The sequence below is a fragment of the Acinonyx jubatus genome, chromosome D1, assembly GCF_027475565.1.
Source record: "Acinonyx jubatus isolate Ajub_Pintada_27869175 chromosome D1, VMU_Ajub_asm_v1.0, whole genome shotgun sequence".
NCBI classification, from domain to species: Eukaryota; Metazoa; Chordata; class Mammalia; order Carnivora; family Felidae; genus Acinonyx; species Acinonyx jubatus.
Genome location: NC_069390.1, coordinates 9,015,533 through 9,039,462, shown reverse-complemented (window position 1 = coordinate 9,039,462; position 23,930 = coordinate 9,015,533). Strand labels below are relative to the sequence as shown.

Genomic DNA, 23,930 nt, shown 5'->3' with positions numbered 1-23,930 from the left:
CGCCTCCCAGATTCAAACTTGGCGGAGGTTTAGAAGCCCAGAATGCTCTTCTAGAAAAAAGCCTTTCCTTCCAAGGGCGAACATATGGAGGTGGGACCAGGGCCAAGGCAGGTAACAGTCCGAGGGTGTCTGCTTCTTATGCACTATCAACATCCCCCAAATTCGGGAATACATCCTAACCGTAGGAAGCCTAGGCCATGTTTCTTGCTGGAATACACTTTCCGGGGGTGGGGGGAGTGCTGAAGGGAGGAGCCACCCTGAAGTAACAGAAGGGTGACCTGTTTTAGGGATAGCCATCACCCCCAGCTTCCCCACACCCCCACTTCCTTCACGCAGTAAGACAGTAAGCGTACAGGAATGCAGAGAGGAAACCAAGGGAATAAAGGGCATTCTACCAGGAACCGAACTTAGTCTCCTATGGGATGTATCCACAGGTCCAGGGGCACCCGATGAACTTGGGGCACCTTCAGGAACAGCAGCTTTCCAGCTGCTGCTGAATTTCTGAGCCCTAACAGGCCCTGGAGGTAATCTAATTCATTACCTCATCCTACAGTGGGGACCCTACCCTCATTCTGTTCAGGAGTCCGCTTTAGTTTCTTCTTGGGTGTTTCATGAAAACTCCTGAAAGGATCAAGTCTATTTTAATCCCTGCATCCTGAAAGAGTCTGGCACATAGCTGGCACTCAAATATTTAATGAATGATTGTACTATATACGCTTAAGTAGCAAGCAATGCAGAGCAGTCACTAAGAACCTTGCTCTTTTTCTACTGCATCAAAGTGTTGGGCAAACTCCAGAAGAGTAAGTGAAAATTTCCACGTAAGTTCAGACTTGGTAAAAAGCCAGAAGTGCTCACTAAAGGTAGTCTTGATAGGAGTTGTGTGTGTGTTGTTTTAAGCCTCTGCTTAATTTTTCTGCACAACTTTCATACTCCTCAGATTGGGGGTGATGGCTGTAGCCCTAGCTGGGGAAAAAGGGGGTTTAAGAGGTTACCAGAGACCAGATGTTAACTATAATTAACCACTAAAACTTATTAATTAGCTCTAACACTGAGTAACTTTAAATATCCCAGAGTATGGGCAAACACTGAAATCAAGGATAGCCTTTATATATACACAGCTGTAGGTCCCTGGGGTCTGAACATCTGTCTCGTACAGAGGGAGGAGTTAGAGCAGGACCTATATCTGTTACAGCACAACCGTTTCCAAACTGGGGTTGTGAGCCTGTAGGCATCTCAGCCTTAATGAGTCCTTGAACATGTATTAGAATTACAATTAGGATCAGTTAGTGCTAGTAATGCAGTGGTGCTTTTGTTAATTCAAGTGACATTCTTATTCCCCAAAATAAGCCCTATCTAACATCTTCCTTGGTATAGGAAGGAAGGCTTTTCCCCCTAAGTGACAACTAATCATTAATAAACTCACTTGGCTCCCAAACGGAACCGGCTTTACCTTGAACCTTAAGCATTTGAGTGGTTTTAGTACAGGCCAAATGGATCATGATTTATCATGTATTTTCTTCTACTCCAGTGGCCCAGGCGCTCAGAAGCAGGCACTAAGGAGGCTAACAATCATCAAGTGAATAGTAGAATCAGAAGGGAGTGAGAGCCACGCAAGAGGAAAGCCAGCCTTGGTTGGACCCAGTACAACTTGAGGAAGCAGCACCAAAAATCGGTCAATCCATCCCCCCCATGACACACTCCACCCCAGTCAGTGCAGCCACAGGAGATAGGGTGAATTCAATCCAAATGGTTATTTATTCTAAAACTGGAAGCTACGGTGCCTACATTTTTGCCAGGATGTAATGAGAACAGGGGAGGAAAAAGTTACAGATGTAAACAATGACACAGTTACATTTTTTTTTTTTTTTTAAACGGTAAAACCCTTTTTTACTGGCCACTTCCAAGAATGCTTTACAGGTTGTGCAAAAACATTTACAGGCTCCATGTGGTGTTTGTTTTTCTCACAAGCATTTCCATCTACAACAACTACAAAAGACGTCTGATAAAACACTAAACAAGTCTTCTAAGGAAAACAAGGCTAGGGATCCCTCTTGGTAAATCCACATTTTCCCCGTAACATTTTTTTTTTTTTTTTCACAATAAAAAGACAGAAACAAAACCCAGACATCTACAGTTGCTGCAAGGGATCTCTTGGGCTAAACCAACAAGGATGTGGCAGTTTCACTCTCCATCCATCAGAAAAACAGCGTTTTTGTTTTTTTTTTAAAGATGACTTTCTGGTGTCAAAAATTAACAGCGAGTACCTTCCCCTGACTCCCCCAACCCCCCCAATCGGCTTAAGCTCTTTGCCCCCCACCCCGGCCCTGAGGGCCTAGCACCCCAAAACCATGTGACTCTAAAAAGATACTATTCGCTGGAGGACTGAACATTTGCAAAGGGATGGCAACTTCTGCCTCAAAATTCAACTTACTGTTGTGACATAATCTGGCCCTAAGGGAATTTCTTTGGGCTCCAGTTTTTGCCTCCTCGCCTTGACACTACGAGCAAAGCTCTCTCAAACTCCCTTAACGATAAAAAGTGAGCGGGTTACAGAAAGGTTCATGCAATCACTTCACTCACTGCCTCACACAGATCCATGATGGCACCACAAGGAAGCAGGCGCCAAGAGAAAGGACACTGTTAGGAGCAAGCAAACTTCCTTCGCGCCAGCACCCCTCTTCCAGCCTCAGGGTCAGAGGTACTTGTAGGGCAGAAGGGTGTATCGGGCAGGGGGTGACCAGAGGACCAGATGTGGGCCTGCCTGCCTAGGGAAGGGCTGCATGGAGGTTATCAGTGGAGGGAGGGAAAGGTCAAATCTCAGCACAGAATTTTCGGCAGAGAACTGCCCAGGGGAGGAAATGGACACATCGTCTGGTAAGTAACACAACGCTACCCTGGGTCTTCCCTCACTAGCAAGTGCTGCAATACATGGTGTGTGCAGAGTAAGTTCTAGGCTGACAGAATGCTGAGCAGGAAGATGAATGAAAACTGAAGCTGAATGTCGAAAGAGCATTCTCATGTCCCACCCATATTCTCGAGCCCAGCAACCTGAAGCTGTTCATCAAGAACTGGGAGGGGGCTGGTAAAGTTACAAACAAACACTATCCCAATCGAAGTCTCTCGGCGAGAGGCCTCTGTGGGGACATGCAGGGACAGCACCCCCAGACAAATCCTGTTTCAAGATGCTGGGAGGGGGCGCTCCCTCTCATGCACACATTACACGCACTCACATTCTCGCTCTTCCCCAAGTTCAGCAGCCCCACTCCGAGCTGCCTCCCACCCCCCCCACCCCGCCCCCCGCCCCCCCCTTTCCTATTCACTCTCTACCTGTGTATCAAAAAAACCAGTAGGGCTCATGCCCTCCACACTGTATAAAATAGTTGCTATTCTCAGCACCTGGGCCTGGTAGCCCACACCACAGGATTCACCTATATACATCTCCTGCTGCAGTGAAAAGAATCCTGCTTCGTTTCTGTGTGAGCTGAAACCCTGAGAAACGCTCCTTCTCTCGCACTATAAGAGGACAGATGCTCGAACAGAGATGATTTCAGGGACTTCCCGCCTGTCTCAAGTTTGGAAGACAGAGTAGAGACTGGCAAGTCACAATCTTCAGGCTGAGGGCTTCGATGCCCTTCTCCCCCAGGAGTCTATGGAAACTCATTAACGGGTACATGGAGAGTGCCGGCTATTCTGCCCTGCAATCACGAACGGTCCCCGTGCCTCCTTGGCCTGGGAAGCCTCCAGAACGGAGCCGCCCGACGGGTGGTCTTCCAAGCCTCAGCCAAACAGCACGAGGCACGGGAAAGGGGAGACAGGGACGCTTTGGCCTCCCAGCCCACCAGACCGGATATCCCAAGAGGGAAAGGTCAGTAAAGAAAATACAAACGGTTAGTTGGTGCAAGTGATTGAGAAGAGCCAATCGTTTATTTTCACTGCCCCGGTCACAAGTGCTCCCTCTGTCCCCACTCCTGCCTGCTCCGGGGAGAGCGCCCTCATGGGCGTCCCCGCCCTCTCCGCACCACCTCCTCCGCTCTCCCTTCCTTGGCTGCCAGTCCAGCTGCCTTAGAATGTCAGAAGGGTGACATTTTTAGTTCTTTTCCTGTCCAACCGCAGGATACAGGACAGGCAGCCCTAAGTGCCGCTTTCTGCACAAATGTTTTTTGATTACAAATATCTAACTAGGTTTGAAATGTTTTATAGAATAAGACAATATTCTTTTCAACAAACTTTTAAAAAAAATGTACAGTTTTGTCGTTTCCACCTCCCCCCTCCCCTGCCCCTGCTTGCGCACCCTCCCCCCCACCGCCCCTCCCCGGCAGCTCAGCCCCACCCGAACAGCCCCTGTTTTCCTTGGTTGTGTTTTGGGGGGGGTGCCTGGCACCCCTAGAGATTCAGCTTCATGGCTGACAGGCGAGCATGACAGGGGCTTCACCGATACCCTTGGTAACCGTAGTAGTTCCTGTAGTATCGGTCTCTGTCCTGGGGGTGGTAGTAGTAATTCTGCCACTAGAAGAGAGGGGAAACCCCGTCACTCAGAGCCACAGCTGGCCAAGCTCGGAGAGGCAGGACACTCATTCCTCTAGTCCTGCCACCCCCGCCCCCATCCCCAGAGAATACTCACATCCCGATTGTACTGTCTGTAATAGTCTCTGTATCTGTTGTACTCGTAATCCCGCCCGTAGAATCGATCATAGTCTCCCCTGTATCGATCGTAGAAATTACGGTAACCCTGAGAACGGAGAAGTGAAGACTGGTGGGCTTTGGGCGTCAGGATCCACTGCCATCCCATCTTGAGTGAGACACACATCAGAGCTTGACATTATCAACAGGCTTAATCTTCCCAAAATAAATTCTTCCAGAGGAACACATTAAACGGGCAAAACCCTAAGCCCTGAGAAAACAGCCCAAACCACTCTGCTCCCCCAAGCCAGTAGGAATGGCCATCACAACCCAGAGGGAGGAGCAGAAGGAGAGCTGCACTCACCCCTCTGTTTCCAGACTGCCCCCAGTACTGCTGCCCGTAGGCCCGGTTGTCGTAGCCTCGGCGCTGCCCGCCCACTGGAAGAGAAATGGAGAGCGCGCTCACACAGCTGGCATGGGGTCCTGGCTCCACGTCTGAGTGGAAATCAAAAAGTCGGAGCCAAAGGCAATTCTGGGGGAATAGGAAGCCTGTTTCTGTCAGGCTCACACGGTGGTAATTAAGGCACCAGCCAGGAGCTTTTTAAAGAATCTGAAGGGGGGGGGTGGGCAGAGAAATAGAGACACAAGAAAACCAAGCCACCTTGCTTTGGAACCTGCCCGATTCCTGCAAAACATTTAAGATGGCAAAAGGATACATGGCAGAGTTAGAAACAGGAGTAAAAACTGCCATTCGTAGAATCACGGACTTTCAGTCTTGGAAGGGACCCCAGCTATCCTGTACCCCAGACCCGTTATTTTATGCGAGTGAAAAACAAAGTCTAAATAACAAGCTCCTCAGGGCAGAAACCTGGTATTCCCAGTGCCTGGCACACGGCAGACACTCAGAAGCTTTGCTGACTTACACACACACACACACACACACATTTTTAAGGTCAAGTGAATGCACACTGTGGGGTTAACTGACAAACTAGATAGACATGCAGGAGGGAAGTGAATTCTACTACTAGCTTAACTTACTTTGGAACCCCCCCAAATTACTGAATAATGCATTCTCTTTCTGGTCTGCACAGCTGGCTTGATCCAACAGACAAAAGCAGCAAGAAAATTCGGGTTGGGAATCTAACCTCACTGCGTAAGTCCTGAGGACATACTGGAAAAGCGAAGCATGAGGTAAAGTGTGGGGCTCGTATTTAATAATGAAAAAACACCTGCACGGGAAGCTTGCGCAAACGCTTTTCGAGGACACAAACATTTTTGTTGAAAAGTAACTCCCTTTTGCTGAAGGATTATGGAAGAAGTGCAAGAAGGTGGTTGGGGGGGGGGGGGGAAGGACACAGGAAGCATATGCTCCTATAATATAGAAGGTACTTCCTCATTGTCTGGGACTGGACTTGGTTTCCTTAGCCTTTCCTTGTGGCTCCTGCCGTGCGCAGCACAAAGAACAGACTGAGGCAGGGGGCTGGCAGGTCCCCGGGACTCACCATAGCCTTGGCCTCGGCTTCTGTTCTGCCGGTTGCGCTTGTTTCGGTTGTTTCGGCGGTTTGTCCGCTTCTCGGAGGGGGGCAGCAGCTTCCTTGCCTCCTCCTTGTACTTAGTGACAATGGGCTGAGCTTCCTCCTTCTCCAGCTCCCCGTAGGTCACCTCATCCATATAGTCGCATTTTTCAGGCAGAGAGAAGTTGGCTGCAAGAGGAAGGGAGAAGCTTATGGGAGCTGAAAAGCGCATACACATGCAAGATCTCACCCCGAAACCCCCCCCCCCCCCCCCCCCCCCCCGCTGTAGGAAGAATGGGATTTTCTATGTACATGAAGGTGCTGGGTTCATACCCACTGGCTTATCAGAAGTTTCCTCTGAACTGTAACAGTCCCAAGCAAAGGGCTACTTGCAAATTAGATTTACCAGTTCTCAAGTGATCCATAATAAATTAACCGTGAATTGGGTGAAAGTTTCTTATCAGGACAGATGAAGGTAGCTAGAGGCTAAAAATAACTGAGGAAATTTTGGTGTTGGTTAGACAACATGCTAAGAGAGACTCCATGAGAAAGTGACCCAAACCAAAAAGCATTTACTCATCTATATGAGGAGAGAACAGGAGACAAGAGTACAAGCGGCCTCATTTACCACTTGTGCATGATGGGCCGGCACATTAGCCAGTCTCTAGACATCAAGTTCTGAGGGTGAGTCTCAGTGGAATTCAGCTCTATGGGGCTCTCTTGACCCTTAGATGAATCCAGTCAGCCCTCAGTTTTATCAAACTGAACTAAATTCCTCCAAGGACCTGAATCAGTTATGGACTGGCATGGTTCATCCTGAGTCAACTTGGAGAATCCAGCTCTTAGATGTGTAACTAGCTCCCATGCCTGGGCATTATCAGAAGTTAAAGAGCCAGTAGCCGAGCAGACAGGTGGGATGACAGAAGCTAAAGGCAGCAAAGGGGGAAAAAAAATCACACTCTAGAGGGAACAAGGGAACAGCAGGAAGTGGGATCAATCAAGATGGTTAATTCTGCCTCATGGAGATGCTGCTATAAGGCTTTGTATTATATTAAAAACTTCAGGCACACACCAAAAACCAAAACAAAAAAACAAGCCTAACGTGATATTAGAAATCAAGACATATTGGTAAGATTGTTCACTCCAAACTCCGCCCCCCCCTTAAGATATAAATTCAATGAAGACAAAGCTTCATTTAATTCACTATTCCCCTATGCCTAAAAGAGTACTGGACAAACAGTGAACACCCTTGAAACTTTTACTAAATGAATAATGGAATCAACAAAGCCTCGGCTTTGAGTTTTAATCACCCTGTGGTCAGTCACTACCTCACTTTTTGTATCTTGTCTGGAATGAATCAAGGAGTTACTGCTGGGGCGCCTGGGTGGCTCAGTCGGTTGAGCGTCCGACTTCGGCTCAGGTCATGATCTCACAGCTCATGAGTTCGAGCCCCGTGTCAGGCTCTGTACTAATAGCTCAGAGCCTGGAGCCTGCTTCTGCGTCTCCCTGTCTCTCTGCCCCTAACCCACTCGCATTCTGTCTCTGTCTCAAATAAATAAACATTAAAAAAAAAAAATTTAAAAAAAAAGGAGTTACTGCTTCTCCAGTTACTCTCCTCATTCATTTACCTACAAGTGCTTCCTTGATTTACTCTTAATTTACCATTAGTTTACTCTTTGGATTACACTTTTATTTTTCAGGTAAGCCCTATGTCCCACACGGGACTCGAACTCATGACCCTGAGATCAAGAGATGCATGCTCTACCGACTGAGCCAGGTAGGTGCCGCCAGATTTACACTTTAGATGGGAAGAATCGCTCCAAGTGCTAAGAGGCCTTGGAAAGGTGTGCACTGACCAAGGACAGGCTCCCTAACTTGTGTACCATTAGCCCACCTTTCATCTCCAGCATTATAGACTCAGGCACATCATCTCCCTCCACTTCCTTCCTCAACTCCAGCCTCTTCTTCCAATCTTCCTCATTAGGAACAACCACCACCACTTTTCGGCAGAAAGTCTTGAACAGCAACAGCTTCCGCCGTTGGCCAGAGTTGTACACGTTACACTAGGGACAGAAAGAACAACAGATGTTTCAGGAATAAAAACTACCGCTCATACTCACTTACTGAGCATCTTTTACAAGTGAAGCAAGAAATTAGGGGTCTTATAGACACAATTTCCTCTAATTCTTCAAACTCTACATGACAGGTATTACTCCGTTTTGCACATCAAAAAAACTGAGACTCAGAGACCAAGACTCGTCAAAGGCCACAAACCTAGTTAAGTGGTGGAGCCAGGAATCCACACAAGCTCCACCTCTGTTCCCATTGCCTCTATTGTGTGTTTTATAGTCTGGTCCATATACTCTCTGGTAAAAACACAAATAAAAAGGTATCCCTGAATTCCAAAAACATTATGACTCAGTCATATAACACAACCACTCGGTCATACTTAGGGAACCTGTTTCTGATCCTTAATTCTGTCTCCCTCTACATACGCACCCCGCTTGGACTGTAAGCCGTTTTATCAGATTAAATAGATGCCAAATCTTTCATCTTTGGACTGTCTGTAAAATCAGGTTTCTTGTCAATGTTTTCAACGATACCTGATCAAGAATGAAGTTCCTCTTTGTCCGGGAAGCAATCTGGACCAGCTTACTAAGGCACTGGGAGGCTTGCTGGACTAAAAGGTCCCTGCTTTTGGGGTCCATCTCTGGCTCCTCAAGCCCCTTCATCTGATGAGTTCGAGAGGAAGTGAAGAGAAACACAAGAAGTTAAGCAGCAAGTTAAAACCCAAGACTCACTGGTAAATGCCACCTCTTTTAATGCGATCAAAGCTATCACAGCTATTCATAGCATATCATTCCTATTCCTCAATGCTGTGAATGCATGCTGTCCGCTCCCTAAGAGTCATTTCCATCTTGATCTGGATATGTTCCAGGTTTTATCTGCTTTGAGAAATCTGACAACACAGCAAAAAAAAAAAAAAAAAAAAAAAGCCCTAAACATATATGAAGACCAACTCCACCAGGAAAGGGTTATAGGCATTTACTTGGAACCTCCAGAGCAAATACCACAGCTCACCTCTCCCAGCAACTCACCCTCATTTGACTGATCACAGTCTCAGCTCCCAGGACGTTGTATCTTTTCTCAGGGTTTTCTTTTGCGTATTTTAGTGCCCACTGGGTCTTTCCAGATCCAGGCAGTCCAACCATCAGAATCACCTACAAGTAAACAGAACCAGGAATGCCATGAAAACTAAGTGAGGGTCAGGTTCATAAAGCCCAATTTAAGAACATCATCACCTGCCCAGTCAGGTGAAGCTTTAAGAAAAGTCTTCAAGCCAACCATTCCAAAGCATAAGTTTTGCACACCGTTTGGCATACCTCACACTGATCTATTGTCTTGGGAGGGACTGCAGTGCGCACACGCTCCTCGACAGGCACAGCATGGATGAACACAAACTCTTCCGGTGGTGGGAAGAAGGGCTCCTCCTTCTGACCAAAGTTTAATTCTACAACACAATTTTTGCAGAGGACATGGGGTAGGAGGGCCCGTTCTGCCAGGGATTCCTTGTTGATCCGGAATGCCACACCTAGGTCTTCTCCATTCTTGGAAAAGGAAAGTTCTACTTCTTCAGCCTCAAAATTCTACAGTGACAACAAACAAGAGCATTCAAGACCTTACAGGAGTTGAGACTGATTAAATCTTGCAATTTAACCTTTAAGAAAAAAAAAACAACAAAACTCAGACTGCTAAACACAACTAAGCAAATGATACATCAAATGCATAGAAGAGTGGGGTGCCTGGGTGGCTCAGTCGGTTAAGCGTCTGACTTCGGCTCAGGTCATGATCTCGCGGTTTGTGAGTTCGAGCCCCACATCGGGCTCTGTGCTGACAGCTCAGAGCCTGGAGCCTGCTTCAGATTCTGTCTCTCTCCATCTCTCAGCCCCTCCCCTGCTCATGCTCTGTGTTTAACGTTAAGTAAACGTTAAAAAAAAGTTTTTTTTTAATGCATAGAAGACAGCAGCTGTTAGGAAGCAAGTTGAATTCCCAGTGCCCTCTACTCACTTCTCGCTAAGAATCCACAACTTTTAGGAGCACTTACAGCAAAGCAGCCAATGACATCATTCTCCCCAAAACTCTGGCCAAATTCCTCAAATTGCCCATTCTCTGCCTTGAGTCCTCGTCCATCGAAACCATAAGAGAATTCATCCTCACCTAGAACAGACAGCAAATTAGTTACCTATACCCAAATTTCCCACGGAATAAACGACACGGCAGCAAACACTAACGATTCAGTTAAAAAGAACGTTACCAAGCTGTGGACGGGAAAAATCAACAGACCATCCAACTCGAAGCAGAGAAACCTCTGTGCAGCCTTCTTTCATTGGGAGATTCTGGGTTACCTGGCCAAGTCAGAAAAGGAACTCTCAGATACTCTGACCAACTCAGGAGCAAAGTCTGAGCTGGAAAGACAAAACTTTTGTATCAACTGAAAACAACTGTCACAACTCAACATCAGAATACCAGCTATCAGTGAACTTAAACCAAAGCCATGGGGCTCAATTTGTCGGTTGCCGAAGCCAAGGTTATCATTCAAGTGTGGTGCCTTTTCTGCATTAATAAAATACTGGGGGGCAGGAACCAGTACGTAGTAGTTTAATAAATAATTTAATAAACAAATGGTCTTAATGAGCTGTATACGCTACCTTGGCCTCAAAGCAGACTTTCCCCTTTGTCACACCGTAAGTACTCCTTGCCCCAGACCAAAGGGTGGGGAACTTCTCTGAGAAAAGCGGCTGCCCTCCATAGCGGTCTTTGCTCACTTGAAAATGGAGATCCGAGGTATCTGTTAGAAAGAAACAATCTGTTTATTCCAAAGCCCAACACTTGAAAATCATCAACAGAACGCAAATCTACCCAAGTGTCAAGAACGGATACAAAGTCTCCTATTGCTAAATCTCTTAAAAATTGCAGGCCATGAAGTTTTAATCTCCAAAATCACTTTGGGTTGGTTGAAAACCCCAACCTGTCTGCCTTATACATACACGTGTCCAGGTTCACAAGAGTTTGATCCTCCTCCTCATCTTTTGCCTCTTCTTCAGGGGGTGGTGGAGACTTTGAGCTATAGGTATGAGAGAAAAGCAAATACGGTGTATCCAAAGCCCTCTTCTTTGAGGGGTGTCTGTATCAAGTCTTAAACTATCAGTGAATATAAAATTCCAGCAGACAGCTTCTATCAGCAAATGAGAAAAGAGCAACAGGAGCTTTCAGAGTGGATTCAATCTGAAACTTACGTCTAGAAAAACCTATTGCATTTTTAAACCACCCCTCTTTCCATACTCTCCAATCAACATCAGGTAGATAACAAATCAGAGCAGACACCCCTTTCAATGAAGGGGACCGTTTCCCTCACCGGCTGTGGTAAGCCTCCTCTCGGAATTCATAGTAAGCTCGGCCATGTTCATCCTTCTCATCCCGCTGTCTCTTTACCCCCCGCCGCTCACCATCTGAGCCTGCTGGTTTTGACTTTTCACTATCTTGGTCATCTCCTACAAAAAGGAGGGAAAGAAAATCAGTTTTCATCTTGGAGCGTAGAATAAGCTCAGAACCAATAGAAACTAAAGGGGCTGAGTAGCTGTCTAATCAGAATAGCCAGGTTCTTCCCACTGCATCCATAGAACGTTTTATTTCCAAAGATCATCCTCCTGTCACTGGCTGATTATTTCATAAGAAAGAAAAGAAAAGAAAAGAAAAGAAAAGAAAAGAAAAGAAAAGAAAAGAAAAGAAAAGAAAAGAAAAGAAAAGAAAGGACATTATGGGCTAATTAGTCAAGCAGTAGATAAAAATTGGACAATTTTTGCATTCTAAATTTATCTGCTTAAATCAGGTCAAACTTACAGATTTTCCCACCAATATGACGTTTAAAAAAATCCTCTAAGTCTTCAAAGAATTTCATAGGTTAATTTAATTTTGACTCTTGATTGTCAGGTTTGGATGTAAACTAGGCACTTAATACACATTTTCCAACATTTTCCCACAGCTTCATGATACAGAAGCCTGAGCGTATGTGTCTTTTTTAAAGAGTTTGCCTTTCCAGCTTTACAATGCACAGCCATCCACAGCTTTTACTTGTACAGCAAACAGACTCAGGTGCATATTCACAGCTGTATTTCTATCATGGAATTTTTTTTTTTTAACTGAAGGTTGCCAAGAGCAAACCATTAAGTCACAAGAGACCCATAAATAATACTGCATCTTTACTGCACATAATTTGGGGTAGAAAGGTGTTGTCGTATATTTAGCAACATTCTCTGCAAGAGGGAAAAAAACTGGAATTTTTCTTCAAGCTTTTGTAGTTTGCAACATTAAGGTTTTTAACAATAATTTCCTTAAAGCAGTCCTTTATCCCTCAACCTTTTTTATCTTCTATTTGGGATACACACGAAGTCAAAGGTTATGTAATGGGATTTTTGTTCCAGGACACAGAACAAACAATCTGCAACTTGCATGTGACTGTCTTAGAAAGGGTTCCAATTATACCATGATTACTAATAGCAGCCTAAAAAAATGTATTGTAAGAATTAAGGCACCCCACTACACAGCAAGACTTGGAAGCACCTCTAGTTTTCCTGCCTACTCTGACAGATAATTATGGATTTGGTCTAACCATCCAATCACTTCAAAAGAAGAGAGAGAAAGGTCACTAACTCTCTGGGCAACTCTACACACTCTCTTCCACGAGGTTATTCTGTGAACCCACCAACAACTCAATAGTTCCAATTCAGGAAGTCAGGGACCTAAAATTTAAAAATGCTTTAAGTGCACAGCCAATCCACAAATTTGTCCATCGGCAGACTCAGTGGAAAAATTAAAACTTAATCATAAGAATTCAAGCAAGGTAAAACACCTAGCCAACTGGTGTTAACTAACTTACTCTAAACGCACTAGATTAAGACTTTCCTTCACTAGTTAACTATTAAACTCCACACCCTCAAACCACAGGCTGCTAAAGCAGGAGCAAGGTTAGATTTTCAGATTCACTGTGTGGCTCAAGCGCCAGTAATGTGATGGAGCGGACTTTGGCGAACTTAGCCTATTGCTTAATATTTTTAAGGCGGAAATACCAATAGGTAACCCAAAGGCCAAAGCCTCCAACAGTCCTGTCTGGCTGTCCCTGCAATAGCCAATTTCTCATCGCATTCCCGCTTTAGAAAAAGATAACCAATACGGCGGGAGACTGCTCCACAGGTAGCTCACAAGCAGTTCGCATGCAAAATCGCTCACTTCCATCCACCACCACCAAGGAACCAAGTTAGGCAGGAAGCTCCCTCTTGCAGAGAGGGGGGCCGCCAGAGGCAGTCAAACCCTCCAGAAAGGTGGGTAGAGAATGAAAGCCACCTCCCCTGGGGAGAGAGTCCCACCAAAAGGCGATGGGAATCTTGCGCTTTCGAGCAAGCGAGAACAAGGAAACGGACCCCGCGGTGCATGGCTGACTGCTGGGTCGGGGCAGTTTGGGGCCGGGCTCCGCTACCAGCTCCTCACCCTGTTCCTCTGCGGCCTTGTCACCCGGAGCTTCGGATCCTGGTGTCTCGTCTCCGCTCCGCTCCTCCGGCTCGTCTTCCTCCCCCTTGCCGGTGCCCTGCTCTTCGCCACCATTTACCCCACCTGACCCGGCCGTGGCCTCCTCTGCCGGCTTCTCGGAAGCATCGGGCTCGGCCGCGGCCTCCATGGCTGCCGCCTCCGGGGGCTCCGGCGGCGGCTGCGCGGCCTGGCCCGAGGCCTGGGCAGGAGGTGGCTCTTCGTCCTCGTCCTCAAGCAGCGCCTCCTCGTCCTCCTCCTCCTCTTCTTCGTCCTCCTCCTCGTCCCCGCCCGGGCCACCGCCCGACGCGGCCACAGGCCGAGGCTCCGCCTTGCAGGCCCCGCCGGGCCCGGCCCCGCCACCGCCGGCCTCGTCCTCGAGCATCTCGGCGTCCAGCGCCTCCTGCAGCCGCTGCGCCAGATCCACCTTGAGGCCGCGCGAGTCCAAGCCCCGCCGCTGCAGCTCAGACCGCAGCTCGGTCACTTTCAGCCGCTTCACCTCCATCGCCACCGCCGCCTCCTCCGCCTCCCGCCGCCTCCTCCCCTGCGAACCGTCGACCGAGCCCGACCGCGCAGGCGCCGCCGCCGCCCGCCTCCGCCTCACGCGCCAGCACTGAGCCCGCGCGAGCGAGCGCACGCACGTACGCACGCAGGCACGAAGGCCGCGCGCAGCCTCCGCTACGTAGTGTTTGTTTCTCCCTCTCCTCCCCTCCCCCTTTCGGCTCACTGAGCCCAAAACAACGCAGCGGGGAACAGCTTTCCTTCCTGCCCCCTCGGTTCCCCTGCAGCGGGCGGGCGCGCGCCGAGGACGACCGATTTCCCTCCCCTTACCTCCCGCCCCCTCTCACCCCTGGGCCAATCGCCGCCAGTGATTCCACCGCGCAGCCGCACCGGAGCCGGAGACGGGAAGGACTGGCTACGGCTCAAGTGCCTCGTAGCACGGCGGCGTGTGCGCGCCCGCCTTGCGTACTTCCAGCCATGGGCTCTGCGCAGACGCCCGGAGCCCCCTTCCTACACGCCCCTCCCACCCCGTCACCACCCTTACTCCCGTCTGGCTTCCGATCTAGCTGTCTTCTAAAGTCTTGCTTGCTAGTCTTTCTTCCCTACTGCCTATACGTCCCCCAGCTTCTTGAGAGTTAAAAAAAAAAAAGCGCCCAGGAGGGATACTGTAGCGACTTGAAAGCCGCCTAGCAATTGTCTGTTTAGTAAACAAAGGGCTTCCTCAAACTAAGGAATACAGTGACACCCTCCCCCCCACCCCGGCCCTCTTCTCTGAATCCTTTAACTTATCTACCCAGCAACAGACGCCCGGACCTCGCCTTTTAGCTTTCTTATTGGCCAACTTGAATCGTCATCTGCAATTCTGATTGGTCATCCGTGATCGGCCGGATTCTTCCAATTGGCGAAGCTGACGGGAGATTTCCCCGCCGTCCCCCCCCCCCCCCGCCCCGGGTTGATCTGCAGGGGGCTGTAGAGGCGGGGTCGCTTCTGCGGGATTATTTTTCCGGGGCCGCTTTTGATTGGACGGTGTGGCGCATTGCGCGCGACCCTTCAGATATCAAACTGCCGAGACGTCGGTCCCGGTCGTCTAAGTGCTTCCGCCCGTAAACCGAAGCCGAGGGGGAGACTTCCGTGCTTGGGTATTTGCAGAGGGCGAGGAGTTGGCCGCGGAGCTTGGTGGGCTTGTAACTGAGCTGCTCTGCGGCCGCGCCAGCTTAAGCCTGTGCGTTGGTTGCACAAACCACATTCAGCTCGGTCCCCAGCTTCTGATACCGACATAAACAAATGCTTATTTAATACGCGCAAAAAAAGACCAGGAGTAGTGGCAAGCCCCATAGACCTCTTTTAGCAGTTGTCCCCGCCTATTCCCTTCCACTTCCGGGTCAAGAAGGTGTGTCCAAGAGAAAGGAGGAAGCAAATTCCGCCGGCATTCCCACGCCTGCCACAGTTCCTTAGTCCGGCCCTTCCTCTTTCGGGAGGGTGTCTTCACCCCGGAGTCTCCTCTTTATGAAATCACTTAATCTCTGGCTTTGCTGTTCCCACATCCTCTCCCTGATTAGTCCTGTACGTTTAAAGATTGAAAATTACTACAGAGAAGAGACAAGTAAAACTCATTCCCGGGGGGCGTCCTGGAGAAGGCTAATTTCCTGCCTTCTTAAATCGGCTATCTAAATCAGTTGTTTTGCTCCCATCTCCAGAGCTTCAATTGCTCTTTCGCGTCCCAATTCCACAAGAGCTCTGGGCGACAAAGAGTTATGGAGAAGCGCCTGCAGGAGGCTCAACTGTACAAGGAGAAAGGGAACCAACGTTACCGAGAAGGGAAGTACCGAGATGCAGTAAGTAGGTACCATCGAGCTCTGCTTCAGCTGCGGGGTCTGGATCCAAGTCTGCCCTCCCCGATACCTAATCTAGGACCTCAGGGCCCGGCCCTCACACCTGAACAAGAGAACATACTGCACACCACCCAGACAGACTGCTACAACAATCTAGCTGGTAAGAACAGGGCTGAAGGGTGGGTAGAGTATCAGGGCAGGCACATGAAAATCTGTGAACATTAGGGAAAAGCACGGGTGTGCTTTTCTGCTGTCATGTACTTATTCTGCCATGAATTGAAATACATTTCCAATCTATGGGCCTCTAAATGAGTTTCTATAGAGCCATGCTTCTCAAACTTAACCTGGAGAGTTGGTTAACTCAGCCCCACCCCTAGAGATTCTGATTCAATGGAGCTGAGTGGGAGAGGCACTACCGATTTGCATTTCTAACAAATTTCCAGGTGATGCTGATAGGTTTAGGGAATTTTGCACGCTCTAGAAAAAACACTGAACTTATGTCTAGGGCATTGTTTCTTTAATATTTATAATAGAGGAAAGAAGGCATTTGCTCCAGCGGGTGGTGTGAGACATTATTAGATGTTTGGACAGCTTTTCTTCGTTTTTCTCCTTCCTTTAAATCAGTTCTTGGATAACTAGGATCTCCCATCTCCATATGAACTTGGGTGAAGAGATGGATGCCAGAATCTGTATCACTAGGATTGATCTACTAAAAGAAAGGAGACTTCGTATAGGTCTGTTCTATGGCAGGCAAAATAATCATGGAGCTAATTAAATTATTTTGGAGTATATTAAAGCATTCTAATGACCCCAGCTGAGGCTATGGAAATTATTAGGGTTAGTTTTTATACTTCGTAATGGTTGTTTAAAAGTGATTTTTTTTTTTTTTTTTTTTTTACTACAGTAGTTTTCCGCTATGGTTTGGTGAAAATCTAGCTTTTTTACAGTGTGAGTCCAGTGCTACTCTCAGATTCAGGTAACAATAGTAATTATGGTAGCTAATGTTTCAATTCATTAAGTTCAATTACTTATTGGGTACTAAGGATATAGGAGTATAATAAGGTAAAGAGTGCTGCTCTCTTGGAACATATATTCAAGTAAGGGAGATGGACAATTAACAAAGGTAACATACATATTATATCGGAAGATGGCGAGTGCTGTGGAAAGGAATAAAGCGGATGGGCACGGTGAGTGCCACAGGCATGGGAATGTTCCCTTTTAAAGAGAGTGATCAGCCAGTGTCTTCACTCTCCAGGTGGACCTGAAGTCAAAGCCTATGGCTTAGCCATCCACAGAGCGTCCACTTGGGAGTGCTTGGGAGATGCTCCATAAAGAACTTACTGGATTAGCCATTTTCACTTATTGAGTGCCTGTAACACGTGGGGCAGTTTATGTACAGTATCTCTCATCTTCAAATTCTACAAGATATTTGTGATTATCCCCATTTTACCGATAAGGTAATGAGATCGGCTCGCTGCCGAAAATCCTCCAATGGCATTTCATTAGACTTAGGGAAAAAACCCAAACTCTGACCCTCACCTTCAGGGCCTGACATGGTCTGGCTCCTCCAATACACGGAATTTGCAAAACACATTTCTACCTTCCAGCTTTATAGAATTTCTTCTTTCTCAGCTAGAATGCCCCATCCCTTGAATGACCCTTGTCATTCAGATCTTGGGTCAAAAGTCACTTTCTTTGAGAGGCTTCTGTAATCAAGCGTGACTCTGGCTTCATTCATTTCATCCCAATACAGGTCTGTTTTTTTGTTTTTTGGGTTTTTTTTTTTTTTCAAAGCAATTTAGAAAATCCATTTGTTTATTGTGTACTCCTTCTACTTGGGGACTCGGATTCGAGTGGTGTTTACTCATCAAGAAGTCTGTCTTGTTCCTCTTACCCATTGCTCCTAGCTCTCCCTAGCCTGTGGTCGGTGCTGCAGAACCAGTTGTCAGATAATGAATGAAGCTACAGTAATGGGTTAGTTGAGTATAAACCATATGACCACTTGGTGGGGATGTTGTAGAAGGGATGCAGGCATAAGCCCAGGCCCTTTAATGTCCTCGGAAGCCCTGATTCTCCTTTCTTAGCACCATGATTAAATAATACTATGTTTAATTCCTACAGTCATGAAATAGGGAGCACGTTTCCCTTCTTAATTATAGAAAGGCTGAGCATTGTCTCCTAAACAGATTTGGATTTCAAAGTCCCATTATGTAATCCAAAGGAATAGTGAAGTAATATATCATCATTTTTAATGATGGGGACGCCTAGGTGGCTCAGTCGGTTGGGCGTGTGACTTCGGCTCAGGTCATCATCTTGCAGTCTGTGGGTTCGCGCCCTGCGTTAGGCTCTGTGCTGACAGCTCAGAGCCTGGAGCCTGCTTCAGATTCTGTGTCTCCCTCTCTCTCTGCCCCTCCCCTGCTCATGTTCTGTCTCTCTGTCTCAAAAATAAATAAAAACATTTAAAAAAATTTTTTTAAAATGACGATTTGGGAATTAGAGAGTCCTTGGTTCAAATTTCTTATTCCACCCAGAAGCTGTAGGATCTTCGACAAGTTCCTTTACGTCTCTGAGCCTTAATTTCTTTGTCCACTAAATGGAGATAGTAACACTTAACCAATTTCGTAGCGTGGATGAGAAGATTAAATGAGATAAAGCACAAAGCACCGTGCTGCTATTTCCTTACACAATTGATGGCAGCCATTGTTGTTTGTAAAGCTGCAGTGTGATAATTGTGGTTAGATGGAGGGCTCAAGATGGAGAGCCTTGGGTAGAAGAGAAACAGAGAAGAAGAATTTTAAATAAATTTTAAAGTATGTTCCTGTCAGTTTTATAGCTGGGCCTAACCCACCAGTAGGCACATAATAAGCGTTCAGTAGATATTAAAGTTGATTAGAAGGCATGTAAAGCTTTTGTTCACTGTTGCATCCCCAGTGCCTAGAAGAAAGTCTGGCACATGGTAGACCTTTGGATGTATTAGTTGGGTGAGTGAATGTTGTTGGTATTGTCCTCTGTTTGATGCAGCCTTGAGTTGGCCACTAGAACTTCATGTAATAAGTCCCTCTTTGCTCTTCTGTCTTCTTTTCATTTGGCCTGTTAGCCTGTCTCCTTCAGATGGAGCCAGTAAACTACGAACGAGTGAAAGAATACAGTCAGAAAGTCCTGGAACGACAGCCTGATAATGCCAAGGCCTTGTATCGGGCTGGAGTGGCCTTTTTTCATCTGCAGGACTATGACCAGGCTCAGCACTACCTCCTGGCTGCCGTCAATAGGCAGCCAAAAGGTGAGAGAGAAGGGGACCGAAGTGGTAAGGACAAAGGAAATTGTCTTGCTGAGGTGGTATCGGTGGAAGGGGGGATTTATTTTACTTTTTTCAATTTACTGAATTTTTAAAAAGTTTATTTATTTTGCGAGAGAGCGAGCAAGCACATGCATGCACACGAACAGGGTACAGGGCAGAGAGAGGGGGAAGGAGAAGGAGAATCCCAAGCGGGCTCCACGCTGTTAGCGCAGAGCTCGATGCAGGGCTCGATCTCATGAACTGTGAGATGATGACCTGAGCCAAAATCAAGAGCCGGGTGCTTAACTGACTGAGCCACCCAGGCGCCCCTTGAAATTTTTTCGATTAGGTAATAATATATTCATATAGTTCAAAATTCAAAAAGTCTGAAGAGGTGTTTGAGAAACTGGCCTTCTTCTATTCCTGTATTCTTGCCTCCACAAGAAAGCAATATTATACACCCTCCAGAAGTATTATGCTTCAACAGGCATACACACCATCTCCCTTCCTTCCCCCGGTGAAAGAGATCGTAAAGCATTGTTTTTCAAGTTTCTGTTCCGAGATTGTAACTGAACTAGGATCTGTATTCCAATCAATATACTTGCTGATCCTCCTTTCTGCCAGTTCCCCAGCTGCGTCTGGCCTTTGCTTTAGCTATGATTTTATTCTTTTAGCTCCGCTAAGCCCAGGTATGACCCAGAAAAGGGGCAGGCCTACCTAGAGAGAATTTGAGACTTGGTACTTGTTTCCAAGGCAGAGATACTGCGAAGTGGATAACAGACTCACTCCTGTGTTGGTGGTTCAGCACTGAAAATTATCTCCCGTTTTGCATTCTGGCTCAGAGTGGCTACTAGATGCTAGAGGTAGAGGGTCCCCCAGGGTAACGATGCAGCAAAAAGTCTCTAAATGATTGGGGGAGGGGGAGACACCTGGCTAGCTCAGTCGGTGGAGCAGGTGACTCTTGATCTCAGGGATGTGGGTTTCGAGCCCCCATGGTGGGTGTAGAGATTACTTAAAAATAAAACCTTTAAAGGCTTTAAAATCAAAATGAAACAAATGAATGGGAAAGCCACTGTGAATTAATAAAGACATAAAACATGAGGCATTTGTTCGTGTCTCTTACCTTCAAGTACATAGATGAACTGCACCCATGTAGAGTATTTTAGAGGCTCTGCTGTAACAATAACTGTTTCTTCAAGCTCTTTTTCATTATCAGATTAAGAACCAGCCAGCCCTGACTGTACAGAGATTTTTCTCCCTGGACAGAGATTTTTTTTTTTTTAATTCAAAGTGGTATTAATGAATGAGATTGACTGTTGCAAAGAATAGTTGTGATCTATTCAGATCTTAGAAAGATTTTTAAAATCAGAAGTATGTTGGGGTTGGGGAGATGGCAGCAGGGTAGGACGACCCTAGGCTCGCCTCGTCCCACGAATGCAGCTAGAGAACTATCAAATCATCCTTAATACCCCAGAAATCAACCTGAGGCCTGGCAGAACAAACCCCGCAACTAAAGATAGAGAAGAGGTCACATCGAAGAAGGGCCAAAATAGCATTTAAAGTCATATACCCATGCTTATGTGTATTTCTTCACAGGAAGATTCCCGGACTTTGGAGAGTAAAAAATACTCTGCATGTTTTATAGATAGGAACAAACTTATTTTCCCAGAGAATATATTTATTCTGATACTTACAGAATCAGTAATAAGTAAGCTCAAATGATTCCAGATTCAGAAATCTGGTTCTCCTCAAACCCACTTTCTATAGGAAGTCCTTTGAAAGATTGGAGTCTTGATTCAAAATAATAGTGCTGGTTTTTATCGTTTATTTGGAATGTCCTTTGCGGTTATCTCTGATCTATTTTTGTAAAATAACCTCATCCCTAAAGTGGGGGGTAAAAATTCTAACTTGCTTAAACCAGTGACAGTAACTTGGTATTTTCCCTAAGTATTCATAATCAGTATGTTTGTTGTGAACGTTTTAAAGGAACTTGTTTATTATTTTTATCCACGCCTAAAAAATATCTGACTCTATAAAAGTCAGAAGTTGTGGCGGGGAAAGAAGTGTGTGAACAATCCTTTCCTACCACAAGGTGTGATCATGTTCTAACTGTGTCTCTAATTGCCTCCTTTGCCCTATTCTAAGACGCCAATGTCCGGCGGTACCTCCAGCTAACTCAGTCGGAACTCAGTAGCTACCATCAGAAGGAGAAGCAGCTGTACCTGGGCATGTTTGGTTAACAAAGAAGAAAGACGCTCCTCTACTTGAACTTAGGTGAACCATTAAAGACCCATCGAGGGGAAACCTGAGCCTCAGCAAGAGAAATTAACCCCATACCTCTAACCCATGTGGATTTCTGTTTTCTTTCTAGCTCTGCACAAACTCTCTGGCACTTAAGCAGGCTGTGTCTTTTTTTTGCCTGTCCATCTACGTATTTGTATAGCTTTCCATACGTGATATTCTTGGAGATGTTTGCTTTGAGAAATACAATCAGCTATATGTGAAATAATCCTGTCTATGGCATAGATTTTAACAATAGATGTTGTTAGATGTGTCCATATACAGAGGAAAAAGCTCATAAGGATGAAATCATGATCACAAAGTTTTTTCTTTGGTTCCTCAGCTTCCCAAAGCCAAAGTTACATAGGCCACAACCCAGGAAATATATTTTTTTGTGAAAATAGACAATTACAAGTTGGACCCACATGACTTAAACGACTTGAAATTAACCATTTTGATTAAATCAAATTCCTTATGTACATTCAGACCTCCCCCCCACAAAAGTATCTGGTTCCTATTTTTTCTGGTGATAATTTCTAGTCCCTGGTATTGTTCATACTCAGATCATTCATACAATATGCTTATTTTTTTTTTTTCATTAAACTCTTCTATCTTAAAACCTTGAGTCAAGCATTTAGGTATTTAATAATTCTTCAGCCTCGTGCCAAAAAACCCCCCAAAACCTAAGTAAACATTTTCTTTTTTAACAGGTGCATATCTATAGTATGCTCATTTCTCTAAAAAAAAGGGTGGGGCGGAGTGGACAGGTTGCTGTGTCTTCTTGAAACAATACCATGAAAGAGCAGGATAAAAACATCAGTCTGTTCTTTCCCCGTCACCTTGTATTATGCAAAAGCTCAGTTCCTTACAGAGGAGGGAAATGAGGAAGAGTCCTCCTTCCCTAGTGCTTAAGCTCCCCATGGAACTTTCTGGAAGTTTTGTCAGTGCAGGCTGTGGACCTGGTACAGTCATGTCTCCGTAGGAGGTTCCATCAACCAGGAGATCCTTTGCCATTTTGTGCGCTTGTTGTGAATAATGTTCACAATGTATACTGCCTCTACCTTTATGAGTAGAGGTAGTAAGCATGTGTCACTAGCCATTACATAAGGACAGATTTCAGAAAGAACAATAAAAACAATCCCAAGTCCTCTGTATTGCCAAGTGTGCATGAGTTTTCCATTTATCAGTAATGCCCCCTCCCAATGAGCCAGGCCCCGCTGTGTCTCCCATACCCCTTAAATAATACAACTTACAATAAAAAGCTTTTCTACCAAATAATCTTGTGAGTCTAAGGACAGAACTAACAAAAATAGAATATTTCATTCCTTTCCCAAGCTGCTTACATTTCTAAGCCTAGGTTGTTGACAAAATTATGTCATGGTTGCATGTTTGCTTTGGGCAAGTTTTGCTGATTTTCTTCTCTTTGTTTTTTGTTTTTTTTCCCCCAAAGACTAAGCTATCTTCTGCATCAATGAGGAAAAAATAAAACTGATAATTCAAAAATTGTATTTTAGATCAGGCAGTATTCCTTCATTTGTATGTAGATAATGGACTGACCTATATTTTATTTCCTGAGTTTAAGCCTACTCCCTTGCAATTAAAAAAAAAAGCATTTAAAAACTGAAAAAAATAACAAAATAAAAACATATTTTAGGAATGTATTGCACTGATCCTTTTATTAGCACTGTTAAGAGACAAAGTGGTCAGGCTTGCATTGCATTCTTCATTTTGAAGGCCAGCTTCCAATGGAGATGTTAATGAACAGGAAAGTGGACAAAGATAGGCAGCCAGATGTGGGTGTGGAGGAGGTCTGGCAAGCCCACATCCTGAAGGAAACAGCCAGAGGGCAACTAAATGTCAGTACTCAGAAGTTTCTGGAGGAGGAGGGTGCTCACCTTACCAGTCCTTAATGGATTCCATGCAGAATTTCAGGGTGTGATTGAAGAGAAAGCATTGTAGATGTGAAGGTCCATACTTTGGTACATAACGGACAGTTGAGAGCAGTGTCTCCCAAACTCCTACCCACTACCTTTACAATTTTGCCAAAACCACATACTACCTATACTATTGTTTTCAGTATTTTATTTAAATATATATTTTTAAAGAAAACTTGGGACTGGAGAACATGTTAATGATACCAAGGGGGTTTACTCAGCAAACTGTAGACTGTGAAACTGGGAAGACAAGTAACCCAGTTCCTTCAATAAACAAATTACAGGGAAAAGGAGAGAGGCACTTACAGATTAAAAGAGGCTTTGGGGTACCTGGTTGAGTGTCTGACTCTTGATTGTGTATCAGCTCATGATCCCAGGGTCGTGAGATCAA

At 45.8% G+C, this 23,930-nt stretch overlaps 2 protein-coding genes across 7 annotated transcripts; one reads left to right on the top strand and one right to left on the bottom strand.

Annotated features, from left to right (window-relative positions):
* Positions 1 to 1,736: 1,736 nt before the first annotated feature.
* On the bottom strand, positions 1,737 to 14,447 carry HNRNPUL2 (heterogeneous nuclear ribonucleoprotein U like 2). The gene is made up of 14 exons (XM_027045147.2): positions 13,680 to 14,447; positions 11,551 to 11,686; positions 11,183 to 11,259; positions 10,844 to 10,983; positions 10,450 to 10,540; positions 10,240 to 10,352; positions 9,518 to 9,781; positions 9,233 to 9,355; positions 8,738 to 8,866; positions 8,029 to 8,197; positions 6,123 to 6,323; positions 4,985 to 5,058; positions 4,622 to 4,729; positions 1,737 to 4,506 (listed from the first exon to the last, which is right to left on the bottom strand). Exons 1-14 carry the CDS (start codon positions 14,218 to 14,220, stop codon positions 4,429 to 4,431), a joined length of 2,244 nt encoding a protein of 747 aa, XP_026900948.1. The 5' UTR covers positions 14,221 to 14,447; the 3' UTR covers positions 1,737 to 4,428.
* Positions 14,448 to 15,212: 765 nt separating this feature from the next.
* On the top strand, positions 15,213 to 23,118 carry TTC9C (tetratricopeptide repeat domain 9C). Of its 6 annotated transcripts, none has more exons than XM_015079907.3 (4): positions 15,213 to 15,355; positions 15,914 to 16,208; positions 19,146 to 19,328; positions 21,471 to 23,118. In XM_015079907.3, the coding sequence occupies exons 2-4, from the start codon at positions 15,971 to 15,973 to the stop codon at positions 21,563 to 21,565; spliced, it is 516 nt and encodes a 171-aa protein (XP_014935393.1). In that variant the 5' UTR covers positions 15,213 to 15,355; positions 15,914 to 15,970; the 3' UTR covers positions 21,566 to 23,118. The 6 variants fall into 6 exon arrangements, with proteins under 6 accessions (XP_014935393.1, XP_014935392.1, XP_014935394.1 ...); XM_015079906.3 differs by having other exon boundaries at positions 15,290 to 15,438; XM_015079904.3 differs by lacking the exon at positions 15,213 to 15,355 and adding an exon at positions 15,595 to 15,779.
* The last annotated feature ends 812 nt before the right edge of the window (positions 23,119 to 23,930 follow it).